The sequence below is a fragment of the Dreissena polymorpha genome, chromosome 7, assembly GCF_020536995.1.
Source record: "Dreissena polymorpha isolate Duluth1 chromosome 7, UMN_Dpol_1.0, whole genome shotgun sequence".
Taxonomy (NCBI): Eukaryota; Metazoa; Mollusca; class Bivalvia; order Myida; family Dreissenidae; genus Dreissena; species Dreissena polymorpha.
In genome coordinates, this window is record NC_068361.1 from 108,987,180 (window position 1) to 109,007,086 (window position 19,907).

The window sequence follows — 19,907 nt, forward strand, 5'->3', positions numbered from 1 at the left end:
TTCGTATAACACTCGAGGCTCCGCCTCTCGTGTAATACGTCATCACACAAGCCACTTGACTGATTCTTGGAACAATTGACTAACGTGATATTCCATATATACTTCGTCATTGCGTACGATTGTTCACAAATGTCAGTAGTGAATGTAGCTGAACACACGTTGGTAACTGTATTTACTGTTTTTCCCACAAAACTATGCATTTTTATATAACTCGTAAGTAGATAGTGTGCCTACTTCTCTATAAGGCCGATAATTTAATCGTTAAAAGGATGGTATTTACCTCTCCAGACTAAACGACATTTTATTGTCGTCGCATCTCACATGGGGAAAAAGCCATTACAGGTGTAAAGTATGGTGATCATTATGCAAGTGGTTCTAGTTGACTTAAATCTCTGACGTTTATAAATATTAAAGGACAAATAGCTTAAACGACAATACATACCTAAGGATGAAAAACAAATACAGCACATCGAAAAACATAAATAGTTATATATCAAATTTATTGAAGCTTAAGAAATCTAATAGCAGCATGTACTTGGTGCAGTTGTGTTTCGTTATTTGTAAAAATCGTCCAAATTGTAGAAACTAACATAGCAACTATACGTAAAAATATAGCACCGAAAACAATACTCAGATTGAAATGTTCACGCACTTAAACATTAGAATGGGTAGTCATTAATAATACCCAAATTGTGATCAAATTATACTGATGTTTGAATTGTATAATTGGATAGTAATATGGCAATTAGTGAAACTAAAATCATTCATCAAGTCGTTCGTATAATTGGTCCTTCCAGTTATAAATGATTTCTTTTTTTATCAAATGCATTTTAAATTTACTATTTTGCTATTGAATTATCTAACTGTGTACCCTTGAGGCTACTGGGCAACAAACGTAAAATGCAGCATATTATCGGCGATGTCATTCGACCTGCGGTAACCCGAGATGGGTTCATACAATATGATTTACCAAACAATCAGACCACTTCAATTTCGTTTACAATAATTATAAGCCATGTAGATATGTGTTACTTAGAAAACAGAAACTATATGATGTGCATTTATGCAGGATTTTCGATGAAATATCTTTTAAATCATATATGAATAAAAACGAATTCATCAGTTGTTTGAACAACATTGCCAATGCAGTTTTTCTCTTTTTTTGTGACAGTACACACTTCATCTGAGTCACTATCAGTACACACTTCATCTGAGTCACTATCATCAATATGAAAACGGAAGCACTGTGAATTTAGCGATGTTGTCCATTGCAAACTCAAGTGCTTCTTATTATTAATGCTATTGACTAGTGGATGGTTTTCTCCCGATTATTTGTGTGGAGTTTTATTATTCCTACATAATTATGTGTTTCCGAATTCTCATTATCTTGTCTATCTTTACTTGTGATTTCGTTTGATCACACGCGAAGGGCGAACAAAGGTAAGATTAAAAGCAGTCGCCTAAATTAGCGGACTTGCATTTTCAGTTCTTTTCCGCTTACAATTATTATAACCATTATGTGCGGCATATTACGAAACTTTTGATATAAATACAGTGGTAACACATCTTTTCTTGATGATTACTTAGGTTTCTCAATTAAAATTTACCTAACGAGAACACATCGCCTAAAGTGTTGAATGTTAGAATGTTTACTAATAATTGATTGCACGCGAGTGATTTAACTAAGAGCTATCGAAAACTGTCATTATTTTCCTCTAATGGAAGCCGATGGTTCAGCAAACGTTGCGTATCTGTGAATCATAACGAGTAGGTAATGATAATTGAAACCCTAAACGTTAACCGACATTAATTGTGACTGTTGCGAAAGTTGGTGTGGTAAACTTTTTTCGTTTGAAGTTATGTTTTAGTTGTAAATAAATGCAGCGTTCCTTTAGAACAATAAGTCCTATTTCATACTGAATTACTGAAACAAGTGTTCACATATTACATTAATGAGCGTTAGATGACTAAACATGCAAGTAATATATTCTTAACAGACGTCTTTATTATAATTTTGCTTAATATTGTATTGCTTCTTATCTGTTACATTTAAAAGGTTATAAATATCATGATACTTATGTGTTGAGTTAGACAGCTTTAATAACGCATAACGTTCAATATTTAATATATCTTTATATGTAATTACTTTGTTGTTTCAAATTCAGATATGACAATAAATGACCGTATAAACGTTTTAGTTATAAATGTATCACCATACATGACAAGTAATCGAATGGAATTAATGCTATATCAATGTGTCCATATCATACTTAAAGTTATATAAATGCTTAAAAACCTTGTTAAATCGTTTCACATGCTGCTTGCTTAATTTGTTTGCCAAATAATATCTAACGAACATGCCACCTTTGAAATGTTATGGCAGTATATTATTATATAGTATTTTTGTGCATGCTCAGAATAATTGATTTCAAAACGCGTACTGACTTAATTCCTTTGTTAATATTCAACGTTTTCGATAGGTCTACCGTATTATTTATTCGATCATTTGGACGAAAATCCAAAAACACGTTCAACTAAACAGACCAGCCTCCTCCTCAGAGTATCCAATAGCGGATATGGACCCTCGATATTGCAGCATACTGACACATTGAATTGCGGTTATAACAAGTGTGTGCAATTTAAGTGTAGAAGAAACATTTGAAGTAGGTTTGCCGATATTTATTGCAAGTGTACAATCGCCTTTCCACTACTGACAGAGACAGAACTCTATAACAACTTATACAAGGTAACAACCAATGGCTTCGTTACATTACATTGATACATATAAAATGATATACTATTATTAATATAATTTAAATATACCATAATGATCATTTTGCAAAAGTAATCTTACTTAGTAAGTAACAAACATTTTATTAAAAATATACCAGTGCAATTATTTTCGAAAAATAATCCTTCAAATGTCTTAATGATGTACTTTTGTTAAGTACAATGTACATTAAAGCAATATATAAGTGTAAGGGCATGTGTTTTGTTAACGAAGATTTGATGATGGTGTCTATTGTAATCTAAAACTTTAAATGTAATAGAACACTCAAAAATTAAATATCGTTGTAGCGATTTTGTTTTTATTTGTGATCAGTATCAATCAATTGTATAGCTTTAACATTTTAAAAACACGCAAATTTACTTTTACATTATAATACTGTAAAATATTGTCATATTGCCAAACACATCAGCGGAAACAAGATCTTTACAATTGACTAATCGAGTGGAAAAATAATCATTCGCTGCAAAACAAAGCAATTGACATGTGGTAGACAAGTGACTGTAATACATAAGGGCCTCCTAACAAGTTGCAGTTGATTTACGGAATAATTGAGATATTACTTGCAACTCAAACTTAAACTTGCTAAAAAATATACACGTTAATTGCACATTAAACCAGCAGGTTAGAACAGTATAACGAGTTTTCGTACCTCATGAAAAGCCAGCATAAACGTAAAGAAAGTTGACAACGCGTTTGAACGTGTGAATAATAATATTGTAAAAGTTATCCGATACAAGAAAACCGGTAAATTTACTCCGCGTCCATTTTATTCATTTGAGGACATGTGGTCATCAAGCTTAGAATTGATTACATATTCTTGGGTGGAATAACTTTACAACACGTTTAGCTTGTCGATAACACAATCAGCAAAGAAATTGTGATAGTTTTTCCATTACAAGTGGACCAATATTTCTACAAGATTCTCTAAACCTCTTCACAAATATAGCATACACAAGCGGATTAATCATGTGATTAACAAAATAAATCCTGAAGAAAAAAGAGAATGAAGCGAATTGTCCGGGTTCCATTGTCACTATTTTTCCAACTCTTAAAGACAAAATAATATGCGTGAAGTACGTCACTATAAAGACAATAGTCAATATGAACCAAATTATTGTCTTTGTTGGAAAACCATGTCGTTGTAGCATTGGCGTATGACGTTTATGACTTTGGCAACTGCACCGCGTCACAGAGTGTTTGCCATTGGCCGCATTTTGGATGTCACGCATGTTTTTGTTTACCTTTCTGATAGAAAGGTCGTTAGTTGGTTCATGTACTATCATGTTAGTATCAAAGATACTGGAAGTTTGTACAAAATCAAATGAAGAGTTATTGCGCTGCAACGAAATAGCTTTAATCTGTTTTGCTGCAGCTCGCATAACAAATGTATACATGATTATATATGCCAGAGAGATTCCACCTAGTAATATTATGAATATCCATTTGTAAATATTTCTCCACACTGACGCCTCAAATTTTTCTTCTGTTTCACATAAATGTATAGTTGTGTTCGTTCCGTATTTATTCACCATCGTCGTCGTGTTAATACCACACATGATAGTACCTGGAATTGCAAGACATATTGGGAATACTATTGCAACTCCAATTAGAACTTTCACAGCCAATTTAGGGGTCAGTTGTTTCTTAAATGGCTGCACCACCTTTCGAAAGCGATCCAAAGAAATAACGAGCAATGCCAGACATGAAGACGAGGCTCCGAATACATTAAAGAAGCACTTAAATTTGCACTGTAATGCATTTTCGAATTCAAAAAAGTTTCTTTGTTTGACCATCTCAGCAGGTATGAGGGTCATACATGTTATAAGATCTATAACAGCCAACGTCAGTACAAACACTTTGAAATTATTCCTTCTGTACTCACGGCTTAATGAAAATACAATTAGTATCAGGAGATTACCAAGAAAACCAAATAGTGTAAACACTCCAAATGTAATAGTCAGAGGAAGAAGATCGTCTGCATAACGTTTGTTGAGATCCTCTAAGGATTCTACATTTACTGAACTGTTTGTAAAGTTTGATCCATCATCCGTCAGGGTGTTGTAGGCCCCCATTGTCGAAGACCTGTAAGTAGTTTTTGCATCATTACATCAAACCGACATCTTTTTCATTATGTGCTTTGAATCAGTGTAGAATACCAGTACACTAAAAACGGATCACTTAACATTGTTTAGTTCCATGTTTGGACAATTTTACGAATATTCTTTAATGATACTATTTGAATTACTTCTTCATTTATCTAAAATTCGAGTTGTAAAGCAATATGAAACAAACAATTAAGTTGTATAATAATACATTTATAATTAAACGACGCAGAAACTAAGGAACTTATTGCCCACAACAGCAGTGAGCGTATTCTATGTAAACAGGTACCGTCATATTGATGACGTAAAATTAACAATTACATATGACGCTTAAGTTATTTACTATATTCTTCGTTCAACAAGAAAATCGGTTGTTCTATGTGTCAGATTTGATTATTATTTTATTTGTGGTAATATAAAACATAGATGTTTATTTATGGCTACGCTTGTAACACGATGATTAATGTGACAACGCAAGAAATGGTTAAACGATCTTACACTTAAATCAACAAATATCTAAATAGTGTAAGCTTCCTTATAAATATATGGGTATCGATCGTAGCTGCGTACAATTTATTTTTGTCACAAATGACTGAAAACTAATAAAGTTAGTAAAGCCATACAAGTTGTATGTTGCATTAAAAATGTCACATAAATGAAACTATTTTAAAATATGTATTCAGTGTGGATGTAAATATTGATGCGTGAGCAGGTGCTGTGATAATCTTTAAGTGTCCCTTAAATATTACTACTCAAGTGATATATTTTAGTAATTATATGCACATGATTAAACTTGTTTTACATAGATGCAGATATCTTGTGGTATCTGGGTTGAACAGGAACTCTCTTCTCTCCTCTACAGCTGTATTCACACATGCAGGTTTACCATCCAGTAGATATTGTAACTGGAACACGAAACAACGCAAGATTTGTACTAGATTAAACATTATTTCCTACCAACCATGTTAATAAAAGGTAAATAACACATATCAGATTAATTAGTTCGCAATATGCATACAACCAATACACTGCACGATAAATGGCATGTTGTAGGTGTTAGAAATACTATGCAAGATACTGTCGTAGATTAAAATGTGATATTCAGAAAATAGGAGAGCACAACATGAATATATTTTTTTCACAAACGGAACTTAAAAAAAAATAATCCGACTAAATGGAATGAACATTGAAAAGGGAAAACAATAAAGATATGTAAAGCTATATATGCATGTTAAAAGTGCTTTTAGAGAAAACATGTTTATCAATTTAAACCACATGTTGACCATTATATGTTTAGTAGATCAAGTAATTTTTCACCTGGAGCGAAAATGCCAATAGCGCTGTCGGCATATATAACTGTCTCAAGTGCGTTTTCAATAATAATATCGTTTACTAAATTAATAAATTATGCATGCCAATGACGTAGGGCAATTACGTAACATTTAGTGCCAGGTTATGAAGGCGGTGTTACAATTGCTTTATCATATGACAGGCTGTTAAATTGTTTAATAAGAGCTATTATAAATTTGCTTATTTGCCTTTTACAGCGGGTGTATGTTCTTTTTTTCCCCATGCAAACCTAAGCGTAGACGTCAGCAAAACAACGTATCATAAACCTTTCAACCTTTCAAACAATAAATATTAATTTGAGAAATGGGGATAAGACCAGAACGTCACACCGGCTATAACCATGTTATCATTGAAACGCCTATTTACGTTCAGTATGGTGTCATATACTGGATAGGTTTGTGCAAATATAGGAATGCGTTATTGTTTTGTAACAAACATGTACGAATACACAATTATGTTGGACAATACAGTATACGAGAAATTATTTAAAATACGCTTTCGTAGGTGTAACCATTCTAGTCAAATGGTGGCAAAACATGGTTAACAATTATAATGATATGTATGAGCATAGCTTTTGGGTTTATGCAGTTATTGATGTCAATTTATGTTCGCTTCAATTTCACAGTAATAGTTTCATACATAGACACCAATAGGCACATTTATCGATAGAATATACTTTAGTATATTCAAAGAAATTCGCAGATATTAAGCGTATCTTTATTAATACAATTCCTATTCATTGCTCAAATGCCAATCGTGAATAAAATTAGTTTTGCATATACAGTTGCTTGCATAAGATAATAACATAATTACATAAAATCGTATAAACTGTTGTTCGTTTACAATTTTCAACAATTTGACACACACGTTTAATCCGCGTGTTATGCACCCATTAATGTAATGGTAAAATCATATTTAATTATGAAAACAGGCTGTACAGAATGTGTCATGTATTAATAATCTTAATTCATTTCCATTCTTAGAAGAATATTTTCCCGCAAAATATAAATAACAAATCGTCCTTATAGTGTACTACACGACTTGCTTAAAGCATTACCTACGTCAACAGATCTTTTATCTGCGTTAAGATTGTAATTACTGGGTTTGCTGTTATATTCGGACTCTATACACTGTATCAGATGACCAATCGTGATTGTCATTATTGCTGTCATAGTTTGCGGTTAAAAATGCACCGCTCTGGGCGAAATATAAGCAATATTATTGTTATGTTCCTACTTGCTTGCATGAGAACGAAAGTAAAATCACGAAAAAGAAAGCGATTTTTCATATTAGTTGAAAATAAACAAATCACACAGATACCATCTTATCGTCGATGAATCCGCTATTATATTCATATAAACGCACACATTAATCATAAAGTCCAAATTATGATTGTGTCGAAATCCTTAAAAGTACATATTAAATTACGCCTTCAAACCATAGTGCCGAGAGCATGTAAACGGAATGCAAGCGATACCATTGTTAACAGTGAAATACAGCGTCATTCTGATCTCGTTTATCTAACGGGGAACAATTTGATTTCATTCAATTCTGTACATAGATGGTGACGTCACTACGTTATTGTCACCTCTATACTAAGACGAATCACATTCGCCTGGTTGTAGGAATTTAAGTGATATTATGGGCATCTAACAGTATATAGGTGTCTATCACAACCGTTGTTTATTTTTGGTGTTTTCACTTCATATACACTTATATTTGTTAATGCAGCATCAACATACTAAAACAATATCCCGGAAAGAGAAAAATAATCCATTTGAATATCGAACGTACTTTCGTTCTGACATCTGACGACAGAAATGATTCGATGTACGATGTGAGTCTAAATGTAGTTTTCATGCAGATTCGTTCATACGACACACATACACAATTTTGTTTTACGGATCATTTCGGCTTAGAGGACTGGGTGAGTCATGTAAAATATCGAAAATAATATATATTTTTTTATAAACAGCTGGTAGCAAGATGAGTTGTAGATAATTGGTCAGTTGCAATATTTTAACTAATTCTTGTGACCTGCTAATTCTTTTCAGCTCAATTCGACAGTGAAAAATGCCCATAATATCACTGTAAGCTTCCGCCAAAGTAGTTCTGCGTATGTATGACAATGTTAATAACGAAATAAAAATGTTTTTTATTGTGTGTATAAAACGGAATGTTGTTTAAAGAAATGTTGTTTAAAGAAATGCTATTTAATTATATTTAAATGTGATTTTGAATCTCTATTAAAACTGATAGCGATTATCAAAAGCACGATTACCTGACCTACTTTCGCTTTCACTTTTCACTCGTAAAAGAAGTGGTACCCACAATTCCTTTCGCCTTAGTACACAGGAGAGTAAGACCGGTGTGTACACAATGATTACATTCAGAACTCCATATCTGTTTGCTCTAATCACTTTTATGGTCATAGATGCACGGTTATGAATAGCAAATGCTTACATCAGGAGATTGTTATCTCTTCAACGCGATTTGAAAGGTTGAGTATTTAGATTTATAGAGATGGCATTTAAGTGAAATTTGCGTCGCGTTGTAAACTTTTAAGAAATCAGTTATTTATTACATGAATAAATTCACCAATCTTTACGATTGTAAAATACATTTTAGCGAAAACTGTTTCCTGTTCCAAGTACATCCGTTCATTACAAATGTGTGTACAATTACAATTTTGAACAGAGAAAGCAGATAAGGATATTTAAATCTCTCCGTTATAAACCCTTTTCAAAAGATTTTTACGGCGTAGCTCTCTAAGCCAGCTGTTCACCTTACCTGACATTTGTAAGTGTCCAATACATTTCAAATTCAATTTCCCGCGGCTAGATCCGAATGAATACACTTCATTTATTCCATTGGCTGATTTGAGCATAATTCCCCAGAACATCGGCAACACGACCGCGTCTTTGTAACGATGTTAAATGCGTGGCCAGAATTAATTTACTTTATCTCTTATAAAAAGGCTTGGGAGATAGAACAGTTTCATACTCAACTCACGACATCTAAACAGTTTGTGTGTGCCCCTTTACATTTAGAAGATTGTCAGCGCCAAAGCGTTTGTACTTAAAGGCTGTGTTCTCATATTTAGTTATCACTACCGTATTGCATTCTGTGATCACGTATATTTTAGATCATATAAATATTGTTGTTCCCTATTCTGATATTCGTTTTTTACCAAAATATGTTTATTTGTTTTCGAAACACCGTAAACAAAAAATATTATTAAAAAGATATACGGCGCTGATGTTGTAATGTTTGCGACCAGTAAAAGGAGATGGAATGAAGCGACCATGTTTTTTAATGGAGGTATTGAGTGATAATAAGATCACATATTTTAATGTATTCACAAATAAAAATGAAGAACAAGAAGAGGTGAAATTGTATGTTTTATTGTCAATAAGTATTGTAATGACTAGGTTTTCATAATTGAACGAGTAATACATTAGTTTCAATAGGAAAAGAAAACATATTCGCCATTGAAAAACTATGAACATAATGTTGGAATGAAATAAAAGATAATCTGTTATAATGTGTACAGATGTTAGTAGAATGTAAACATAAAAGACTCAATATTGCAAGCATCATGGTGATATGATTGTTTTGCAGAAAAACAGAACTTTATATAAAAAATGAACGAAACAAAGTACAAAGAAACATATTTACACTAATAAACGCAAATATGGATTATAATAAATCAAAACAGATATATTTCCAACACCTATATATTTCCTTAGTATCGCGGGCTACCACCCCAAACCCCCGCTTTGTCGATAGTGGTAAACAACTGCGTACCGGTAAAGTGCCAACTAGCCTGTTTTTGTAGTGTTTAGTGTGGCCGCTACGGATTGTTTTATAGAGAAAAATAGATTCTTTTATTTATACAGACATGTGATTAATGCTATACGGCTTCGTAAACTAAGGAGAAACGTTTCGATGTATTGTTTAGAGGATGGTTTGTATCATGACAGTTTTTAATTTATTGTAATTTACAATATATTCATATTTCATTTTCAGTTCAAATGATATGCATCCAATGTTTTAGTCTGGGAACCAGACTACCAATGTTTACGGTGATTTTTGTATTATTAGCCAATGAACAATCCGTGTTTATTCATTTCGGATCTATCATGATGAAGGTCATCTAAGGTCAAAAGTGACGTTAAACAACTACGCCGAAAACACATGTAAAAGTGTACAGCTTTAAACAAATTAACCGTCGTTCCAGCAGTGGAATCGTGACCTCACTTTAATGCATTGCATTCCATCTCTCAAGGTATAAAGTTCAGTTCGCGGTCAGTACAATACTCCTTATATAAACTCTATTGCGTTAACCCGGTGAACATGACCAGAAATATTTTAATTGCAGATATTCAATTATGGTACCTCAATACAAGATGTGTTTCAATAACTCCATGATAAGTACTAGTTTTGATTAATTATATAAGAATTGTTCCACCATAGCGATCAATTTATTAAAGGGGCCTTTTCACAGATGTTGGCATGTATTGAAGTTTGTAATTAAATGCTTAATATTGATAAATGTAAACATTTTATTTAAAAAGCTCCAGTAAATAATCAAGAATACAATTTAGAAAAAAGTAACCCTCAACAGGGCTCGAATCACTGAACCCTGGAGTCCTGGAGTAAAAGTCTACCCAATTAGACAACTCGGTCATCCATACTCATATCATGATAAGTGTATTTTATATTTGATATAAGCAATCCTCGTAAGTTCGCAAAAAATAACGACAACAACAGAACTCTCCAAATTATTCAATCGTTTCGCGTTGCAACGCTTTATAATTTTCATGTTTATATCGTCAAAAGATGCACATAATGACAATTGTAGCGCATGGTAAATTTTCAGTATAACTGTTTCCATACAAATATCATAACTAAAACGAAAATTTATGAATCTGAAATTTTTTTTTAATTTTGTCAATTTACCAAAACGTGAAAAGGCCCCTTTAAGCATGAGCGCGATATTTGACGATACTGTTAACAATCGAATCAAATAACTATGTCCGAAATACCACTACATCTCTGTTCGTATTGCGTGGCCATTGAATCGCATATTTTCATTTAATGTTCATTCTTCTGTTGTATTTATGTTCTATATCAATAGATATATGGTCAATAATATCTAATAACGCGAAATAAGCCACGAAATCTTGCGCAACGTAATTGATTTGCATGTAATGCTGCTAAGAACTGCGCAGAAAAAGGCATTTGCTGTCTCATTGATATAACGCATTATATATCTTTCATCAACCACAACCACAATCAACGCCGTTAAAAAAAAGATATTTCTTGTTTAAATTACTGGTATATGTTTATAGATTGTATACAGTTTACCGTTTGACCGTCCGTTAGAGCTTAGTTCACAAGTTTAATACGTTTTATAGGCCTATACGTATTTGTTATGCAAACAATCTTTACAAATCTATATCCGAAGCAACGCGTAATTAACATAGAGCACTTCAAATGATCCGATCATTCGATTGAACTAATACAACACGCAATTAAACATTCATATCAGTAATAAATCTAACCGAGATGAAAAAGACGTCAGTGATTTATGTCATAATAGTTATACAAACACAACAAACGTGATCGATCTAATGTGTTGACGTTACGTCTCGTTCAATCGGGATGAGAAAGCATGCGAATGGCGCCGATAATAGAGCTATCTCGAGTAAATATGAAGTCATGATATGATGCAATTAATTAGTGCTGTTGTTTTAAATGGTTTGCGGTCAGACACAAACTAGGATCCTGCCAATGAAATCAATTCCAACCCAATCTCTTTACGGAATGAAACAGAGATGCATTATCTGTTCAACAGGGGGAGTTGAAGATTAAATACGTTTCGAAATGAATATATTCTAGCATACTGAATGAAAATGAACAGTGTTCACCTAGATAGAGGGGGCAAATTGCTTCTATTCATTTAAATTTAAAATAAAATGCGCGCATGCGTAAAACTGTTTGAAAGGTAATGCATCCAGATATATTCTGATTACCCAGACTCGATTGATAATATTTTAATTAGTTATAAACATTACAGCTCCATATTTATACATAGTCTTAACAGAAAATGATTAATGACTCATTCTGGAAATTTCCGTGTTTTATTAGAGTCACGAAATTTAGAAGTTTTATAAACTATTCCCTTGTAGTGTCGCTATATTCAACATATTCATGTACACAGAAAGCGCCATTCAGATCGTGGTAACAAAGTAAACAAACTTAATCCATTTAAATTATTCCAGTCTCAAATACATGTACACATAAACGTCTATTTAATAAGAAAGAAATACTGTAGTACGAAAGTTTACTAACATTTGTTAATGTATCGAAAAGCAAACAATTATTATAATTCACAATTATATTGTTAACACTCGCTTATGGCTAAAAACGAATAATTATTAATTAATTTCACGAATAATGATTAAAACTTTAAAGTTAATGGTAACAGTGTCCGTTGGGGAATATTCAATATGCATAAGGTACACGTCATACATCTTGAGAGTTGACAAATATAGTATGATATTAGATTGTCTGTTTTGCATTGTTATATTCATATCTCTCCTCCGAGTCTTGAACAATATTCCCTTTCATTACAACCAGACCGATTTTATACGTTTACACGAACACACGCCTGTATGTATTTCGCATCATTATTCAAACTTGAAGATGTTTAGCTCAAGTTCATTGAAGAAAATCAAAACATCAACATATTTCACTGCGGTAACCATGTTAATTAACCAACATTTGCTCCCAGAGTGTTTATTGAGATGTAAAGCTGGCGTGGAAATGATTCAATGGTTCGCTACTCGTTTCAATGACGAGTCACTTGAGATAAGAAGTGTGTATAACGTTACGGACTGACACTCGATAACCCGAATAAGCTATTTGGGTTGAGCATGAACCTTGATCGATTTGCGAAGTAATTAGCAACGCACGAGATTTAAACTTTCCCTTCTCATGTTGAGTGCGCACGTTTATTAAGCTATATTACTTGGTTACTTCGCTTATAAAACTAATATGGAGAAAAAAAATGTTTTGAAATGCTCTTGCGCTATCGTCTTTTTTGTGTACTAACGTATCCATGCTCGTTTGATTTGACTTATAGTGTATATCAATACACTCATATACAACATTATTGCATTAGCTCACTCACACTTTAAAAGCATCTGTATGTTTTTTAAACTATAAAACACATTTTATTGGGAGACAATAATGTGCCTTTTTAGATGAAAGACTGCATAGAATCGCATCAGTTACCAATGACACTGTTACAGTGCGTTCCATAAAGAAAAAGACGGAGTAATTGAAACAAAATTGTTTATGCATTCGTCTCTAAATAAACAATTAAATATTACAAACGTTGAAGCAATTTAATACCTTTAGATATGCAACGTGTGTCTGATCAGAATTCATGGTGTTATTGACGATTCAAAAAGAACAAAGTAAAATGAAGATGGGTCATCCTTTAAACATAACATGTATTGCACTAGTGAACATTGAAGGAGTCTCACATAGTCCCTAACATAATAAAAAAGCTTATTTTCCTATGTTCCGTAATATGATCACAAAATTGTCGTTATCCCGCTGAATAAATAATGACGCAGATGTATAATAGTACACAACAATTAAAACTAGTTTGTTGTGTCTAGAAATTATTTTCTCCCCGTTCTAACATATTAAATTCCAGTTATATATTTTGTGTGGCAAACTAAATGTATCTTGAATGGCAAATTATACGTTTTGATCGACACACGCGTTAAGCTACTCTGACATAAACTCAGCAGAAAATTATATATTTTGACGGAGTTGGTTTGTGTTTGCGCATTTAGTATTGTTTTGACACTTTTCCGGCATACAAACGGATATAATTGAAAATATATGGTATGTCGGAATGGGTCAAATTCAAGAAAAGTTCGGTACAACATACTAATTAGGTAAATATGTCAAATTATCAGCAAATTGTTTCACAGTTGAATGCCGGTTTGCAATGCTTTGGCATAGCTGATAATAGGAAACAAGCATATATAGCACTCATTCTCGATTGAAAATCAATTACACTCATTGCTGTAACAGTATCTTATGGGTTAGAATAGTAATACTATTTCAACTTTGACATTGCCGGAAGTTAAGGTGACACTCATAATGTTGAACACTGAGCCGCATTGTTTTCGTTGCTTAACTTCAGTGCTTGTCAACATGAGCAAATATTTGTTTTCTGAATTTAAGACTATGTACCTATTTAATGTATTGCAGCTGCCGAAAGTCATATTAGTTATCATAGCTTAGTTACCTCTTAACTATCTTGTTAAACACATTTATAATATCGATGCTACCAAGAGACATTGTAATTTTAATGGGAGTGCAATTTACCCATATCTAAGTAGCAAATTCTCATCATAAAGTTGTAAGACAATCATGAGTGTATTTCTATTAAGTGTATAACACGGATACTTGTGATATTATGACAGGTAGGCATTGAATCATTTGTGTTGTTATATAGTATGACACCCAATCAATAACACTGCATGTAATGTACATTTATACCAATGATTCATCAATAAATATAACTGAATTTAGTAATTCCTATTACTAGGATATCACACATATAAAATCATGAGTTTTGTGGGTGTACATGTATTGCATTCATATAATTAAGTAAGCATACATCTGAAGACAGCAAACCAATCGAATGTTCTAAGTAGTCATACTAATTTCATCATATTTCAATGCTTTCCCAAAGGACTTACTGCCCGTGGTTGTCACGAATCATTTAATGTGATTATTAATGATAGGCTCTGACTCCTAACATACAATTATGATAATCTAAAATGATGTAAGCAGGTATATAACATGCGATGAAAAATGCCAGATCGTTTGCCTCATCTATTGAACTGTGATTTACTAATTATAATACTGCGTTGTAAATGAAAAAGGCACGGGTATCGACTCTTGCTTAAAATATAGTAAAGAAATACAGATCAATTGTTTTAGAAAAAAGTCTGCATAACGACACTAGTCAACAAATTGCATTATTTTTGTTTCATGTATTAATGTTATTGACTGATTGTACTTTTTAACGTGAATTCTGAAGACGCGTTTTCCTCTAAAGTATTAGTTATAACATGTTAATATCAGGTGGAAATTAATTTAAAAACAATGTGTCTAAGTATTCCATGCATAATAAATTATCATTAAAGATGTTGACACTTGTAATACTATATTAATGACATAATTACACAAAATAGCTCGATCGAATAAACTTTATTACATGTGTATAAGCTTACCGGAAGCAAGTTTGCTCGGAATACCAGAATGCATATTGGTGTAAGACATGTATTATTTAATGTCTCATTTGACAATTAAGGAGTATATAATCCAACTCCACGCGTGCCTATTTTTGCAATTTGGGCAAGCATGCATGTGTGTATAAACACTTTGTGATGGATTACCGATATTAGCAACGCCACATCCGATACATAGATATAATATCATATTTTATAATAAACAACAATGACTCTGCATTATCGTTATTCCTATAAATTTATGTGATCTTTTAGTATAACTCACTGTACTATAACTTTCCTCAATAAGACACCATTAAGGTTTTGAATTAAACAATGCACAACCTGTGAAAACGCTACTCTGTTTTATAGATATTCTACTCTGGTTAAGATGGATTAAATCGGCACACCAATCCCTATGAATCAAGGAAAATGCATTAAATGTTATTTGATTCTGATAGATTCCAGACGTTGTAATAAATGTCGTTTAGTTAATCTACGTGGTGTATTTGATTCTTATAGATATGAGCAATGAATTCATTTGAATGCATATCGGAAACATAGTTTCGTTTACAATTAATATACGTCAGGGATTAACGTAAAATAAACACACTTTAATTATGCGTACCATACGCAGCTCGTCTTACAGCTGTAATGGTTTGAATGCTCTCAATGATAGGAGAGGCAGCACCATTTTGTTAAGTAAGGTTATGCAAACAAGTATTATCTTCCGAAGGATAATACGAGTGCTATACCGAACTTTAAATCAGCAGTTATATAGAGGATTGATCTTTCTGTGTCTTTACCACAAAGTAATATCAAAGGTCATAATTTTGCGAGTGTAAGATATCTTTAAGTTAAAGGATGGCCCAATCTCAGTTAAGACACGTTGTTCACGTTTTAACACTCGATGCAATGACAAAATATCGCGATGTATCCGATGTATATTAAAAGCGTTAAAAAAACTCGTCATCATATCAGATGAACCCGCACGCACAGAGAATGTAAGAGATAATTTGTCATATGCAAACACATTCATTTAATTCAAGTATCACTTGAAAAGGTTTATACATCATCATTTTTGTTATACATATACTTATGATCTTGTGGTATCTGGGTTGCACAGGGTCTCCCTCCTCTCCATGACACTTTATTTACCCATAAAGATCGTCAAAAGAGCTTGTATGGCTGTAACATTATGCGACGCGAAATTATGAAGATAATACACATTGTCAGATAGAAATTGAGATCTTCACAACGAAAATAGAAAACACACATTTTTACAATTCATAACCTATTTCGTCAAAGTGAAATTACACGTTTCCGTGTTCGCAAAACGCACGTTGAAAGACATTTTGAAATTGTTAACAATAATTTGCATTTTGCAATCTTTCAGTACGATGGGGTATTTATTAAATGCGACAATATGGGAACACAAAGGAAATATGAAATATTAATTTCATAGTAAGAACTTATTTCTAAAATCCGACTAAATTGAACAAACGTGGAAAACAATTAAGATATTAATCCTAATCAAACGTCCATTGAAGAGACACCATTTTATTCAATTAAAATCATATGCAAACCATAATATAGTTTGTAGATAAAGATTTAAAGCGAGATTATACGATTTTGTCAAATATATATTAATTTATATAAAACGTGTAAAAAAACTTTTTAAACATATATTTCAATATAAATTTAAATGAAAGTTAAGATGAACAATGCGAAATAAGCCAGATATTTAATTCTGAAATCGAAAATGTCTGTACTGTCGAATTCGACAGCATTTATATCATGCATGTACGATGTGAATCTAAATATAGTTTAACAGTTCATTTTAAATTCCTGCAACGATACATATGTCTACGACACACGAACACTAACTTAAAAGACGAATGCTTCGGTTATTGTTGGAAAATATGTACAAAATATCTTCGTCACAATCGGCTCGGGGCGCTTATTTGTATTTGCTGCATTGTATGATATTCGTCTTCAATGTATAATTTTTCTTGCCTATTCTGTGTTAACAATCGTATAATATCGCTTTAAGATAGCTGGACAAAGAAACTCAATCTAAAAGTGCAAACTTTTGCTGTCGGCGTATATAACTGAGGCATAGTTTTTACAACCGGTTTCTCAATGAAGCACAAAACACCCTTTCAGGTCAAGCACTTGAAGCTTTATTTGAAATTAATAAATATCTATACAAATTTACAGATGTGATTGTCAAACACAGTGTAGACTTATTTGAAAAACCTATTGTTCCTATTTTAAACTATGGTAGCGAAGTCTGGGGATTTAACAAAGGCCAAGCTATTGAACGTATACATTTACAATTTAAAAAAAATGCTCTATGCGTGAAGAGAAGCACGCATAATGATTTTGTATAAAGTGAGCTGGGGAGGGTTTCCTTGCAGAATATTAGACATTTTAACATACTCAAATACTGGATAAAACTATTGCAATGCAATGAAACAAATTTGCCATAAAAGTTTACAATTTGCTGAAAAACAACTTTGAAAATAACCAAAAACAAGACAATTTGGTGCTCACAAGTTAAACGCTATTGTGTTCCATGCGACATTAGGATGTCTGTATAATGCAGGGCGTCGGAAATGTTAAACTTTTCTTGTCGACAGTCAATCAGCCTCTTAAGGACACGTTTGTGCAAAACTGGTCAAGCCGATTAAGTGACTCCAGTAGGGCCCTATTTTATAATCACATTAAATGTTTTGAATTCCAAGAATATATTAACCTTTTTAAAATAAAAAACAATTCGCATTTGTATAACAAAATTACGTGTGTCATCACTTAGATTACATATTGAATCTGGCCGATGGAGTAAACCAGTAGTTACACCAGTTGAAAATAGAACAAGCTCTTTTTGTGTTAAACTTGAAGATGAATAACATTTTATGATGGAATGCGATTTATATAAAGATTTAAGAGATAAATATATACCAACGTTTCTTTCGCACCAGATCAAGTATGCATACGTTCATACAATTACTTCAAACAACAAACAGAAAAGTACTTTAAAAGTTTGGCACTTATATATTCTATTCTTTTGAGTTGAGAAAACAGGGCTTATATCAATAACATGCTCAATCACATACAACGGGTACACTCTTAACACATGCTAATCTGTTAAATAAGTTTGTTGTAAAATATCTCCACTTTCTACTTATAAGTTTATATATATTTTTTGTCATCCTTTGTTCATATATTAAAACGTCTTTTGCACTATCTCCCATATATGTTTATTATCATATACTTTGTATGCGATGTCTTGTAGTTTTTGCTTGTAAACATGTTGTCCTCATGGGTTGTTGACCCTTTGAAACTTGCGAAAACAAACTATCAATAACATGCCCAATCCAATCACATAACTACGAGTACACTTTAAGCAAATGCTTATCTGTTTAATGAGTTTGTTGAAAAAGATCTCAACTGTTTAGTTCTTCGCTTTCGAAGAACTAAGGTTATGTGTTTGCGTTGCAAGTCAGTCTGCTTTTAACTTCGCTAGGAACGATAACCACATCTGCCTTTTTATATTTTATACTCCACTTGTACACTGCAGACAGCAGTGTGTGTATATAATCAATAGTATTTAACAGCTTGAAAGACGACATTGGCCAATTTCATGTTTGTCATTAAAATCTGTATATATTGGCTGCTTTCAGGGAAAACGGGGCTTAATGCATGTCCAATAAGTGGTGTCGCTGATTAGCGTGTGCACACTGATTTTCCTGTGCAATGCACACAAGCTAATCAAGGATGACAATTAATGCATATGCATTAAGCCCTTTTTTTCAAAATGAAGCTTATATTATCTTTTCTATTAATGATTTGAAAAAAAGGATAAAAGTGATAATACCTTCAAAGTAACCTCGCTAACATGGCAAATCACATTTAAATCAAATAAACAACCAATGAGTTCTAAAATTTTACGTTGTGGCATTTGTTAGTAAACATCTAAAAGGGACCTTTTCACAGTTTGTCATTAAATGCTTAATATTGATAAATGTAAACATTGGATCTTAAAAGCTCCATTAAAAACAAGAATTAAATTAAAGAAACAAAGAAGTTACCCTCAACTGGGCTCGAACCACTGACCCCTGGGATATAAGTCTATCGTTTAGACCACTCGACCATCCGTGCTAATAAAATCAGAGTTTTATTTTATACTTTAAATAAGCAATCCTCGTAGTATGTTTTTTTAACGACAACAACAGAACTCTCCAAATTATTAAATCGTTTAATTTTACCAATTTACCCAAAACGTGAAAAGGTCCCTTTAATGTCTTCAGACTTGCAAATTGAATGAGTTCAATA

At 32.6% G+C, this 19,907-nt stretch overlaps 1 protein-coding gene across 7 annotated transcripts in view; it reads right to left on the minus strand.

The window, feature by feature from the left end:
* Positions 1-19,907, minus strand: part of LOC127838514 (D(1A) dopamine receptor-like) — an 89,637-nt gene that overhangs the window by 63,763 nt on the left and 5,967 nt on the right. Inside the window, exons 2-4 of one of the 7 annotated variants that reach the window (XM_052366313.1) lie at positions 5,696-5,798; positions 4,710-4,873; positions 2,665-4,355 (exon numbers count right to left, since the gene is read on the minus strand). The exons of 1 other annotated variant lie outside the window; for it this stretch is intronic. In XM_052366313.1, the coding sequence (XP_052222273.1) occupies positions 3,655-4,355; positions 4,710-4,873; positions 5,696-5,769 (939 nt within the window). In that variant the 5' untranslated portion in view covers positions 5,770-5,798 and the 3' untranslated portion in view covers positions 2,665-3,654. Of the gene's footprint in view, positions 1-2,664; positions 4,874-5,695; positions 5,799-8,524; positions 8,668-9,033; positions 9,545-19,907 lie in introns of those variants that run through there. 5 more of the 7 variants (XM_052366304.1, XM_052366303.1, XM_052366302.1 and 2 more) reach the window with 5 other exon arrangements.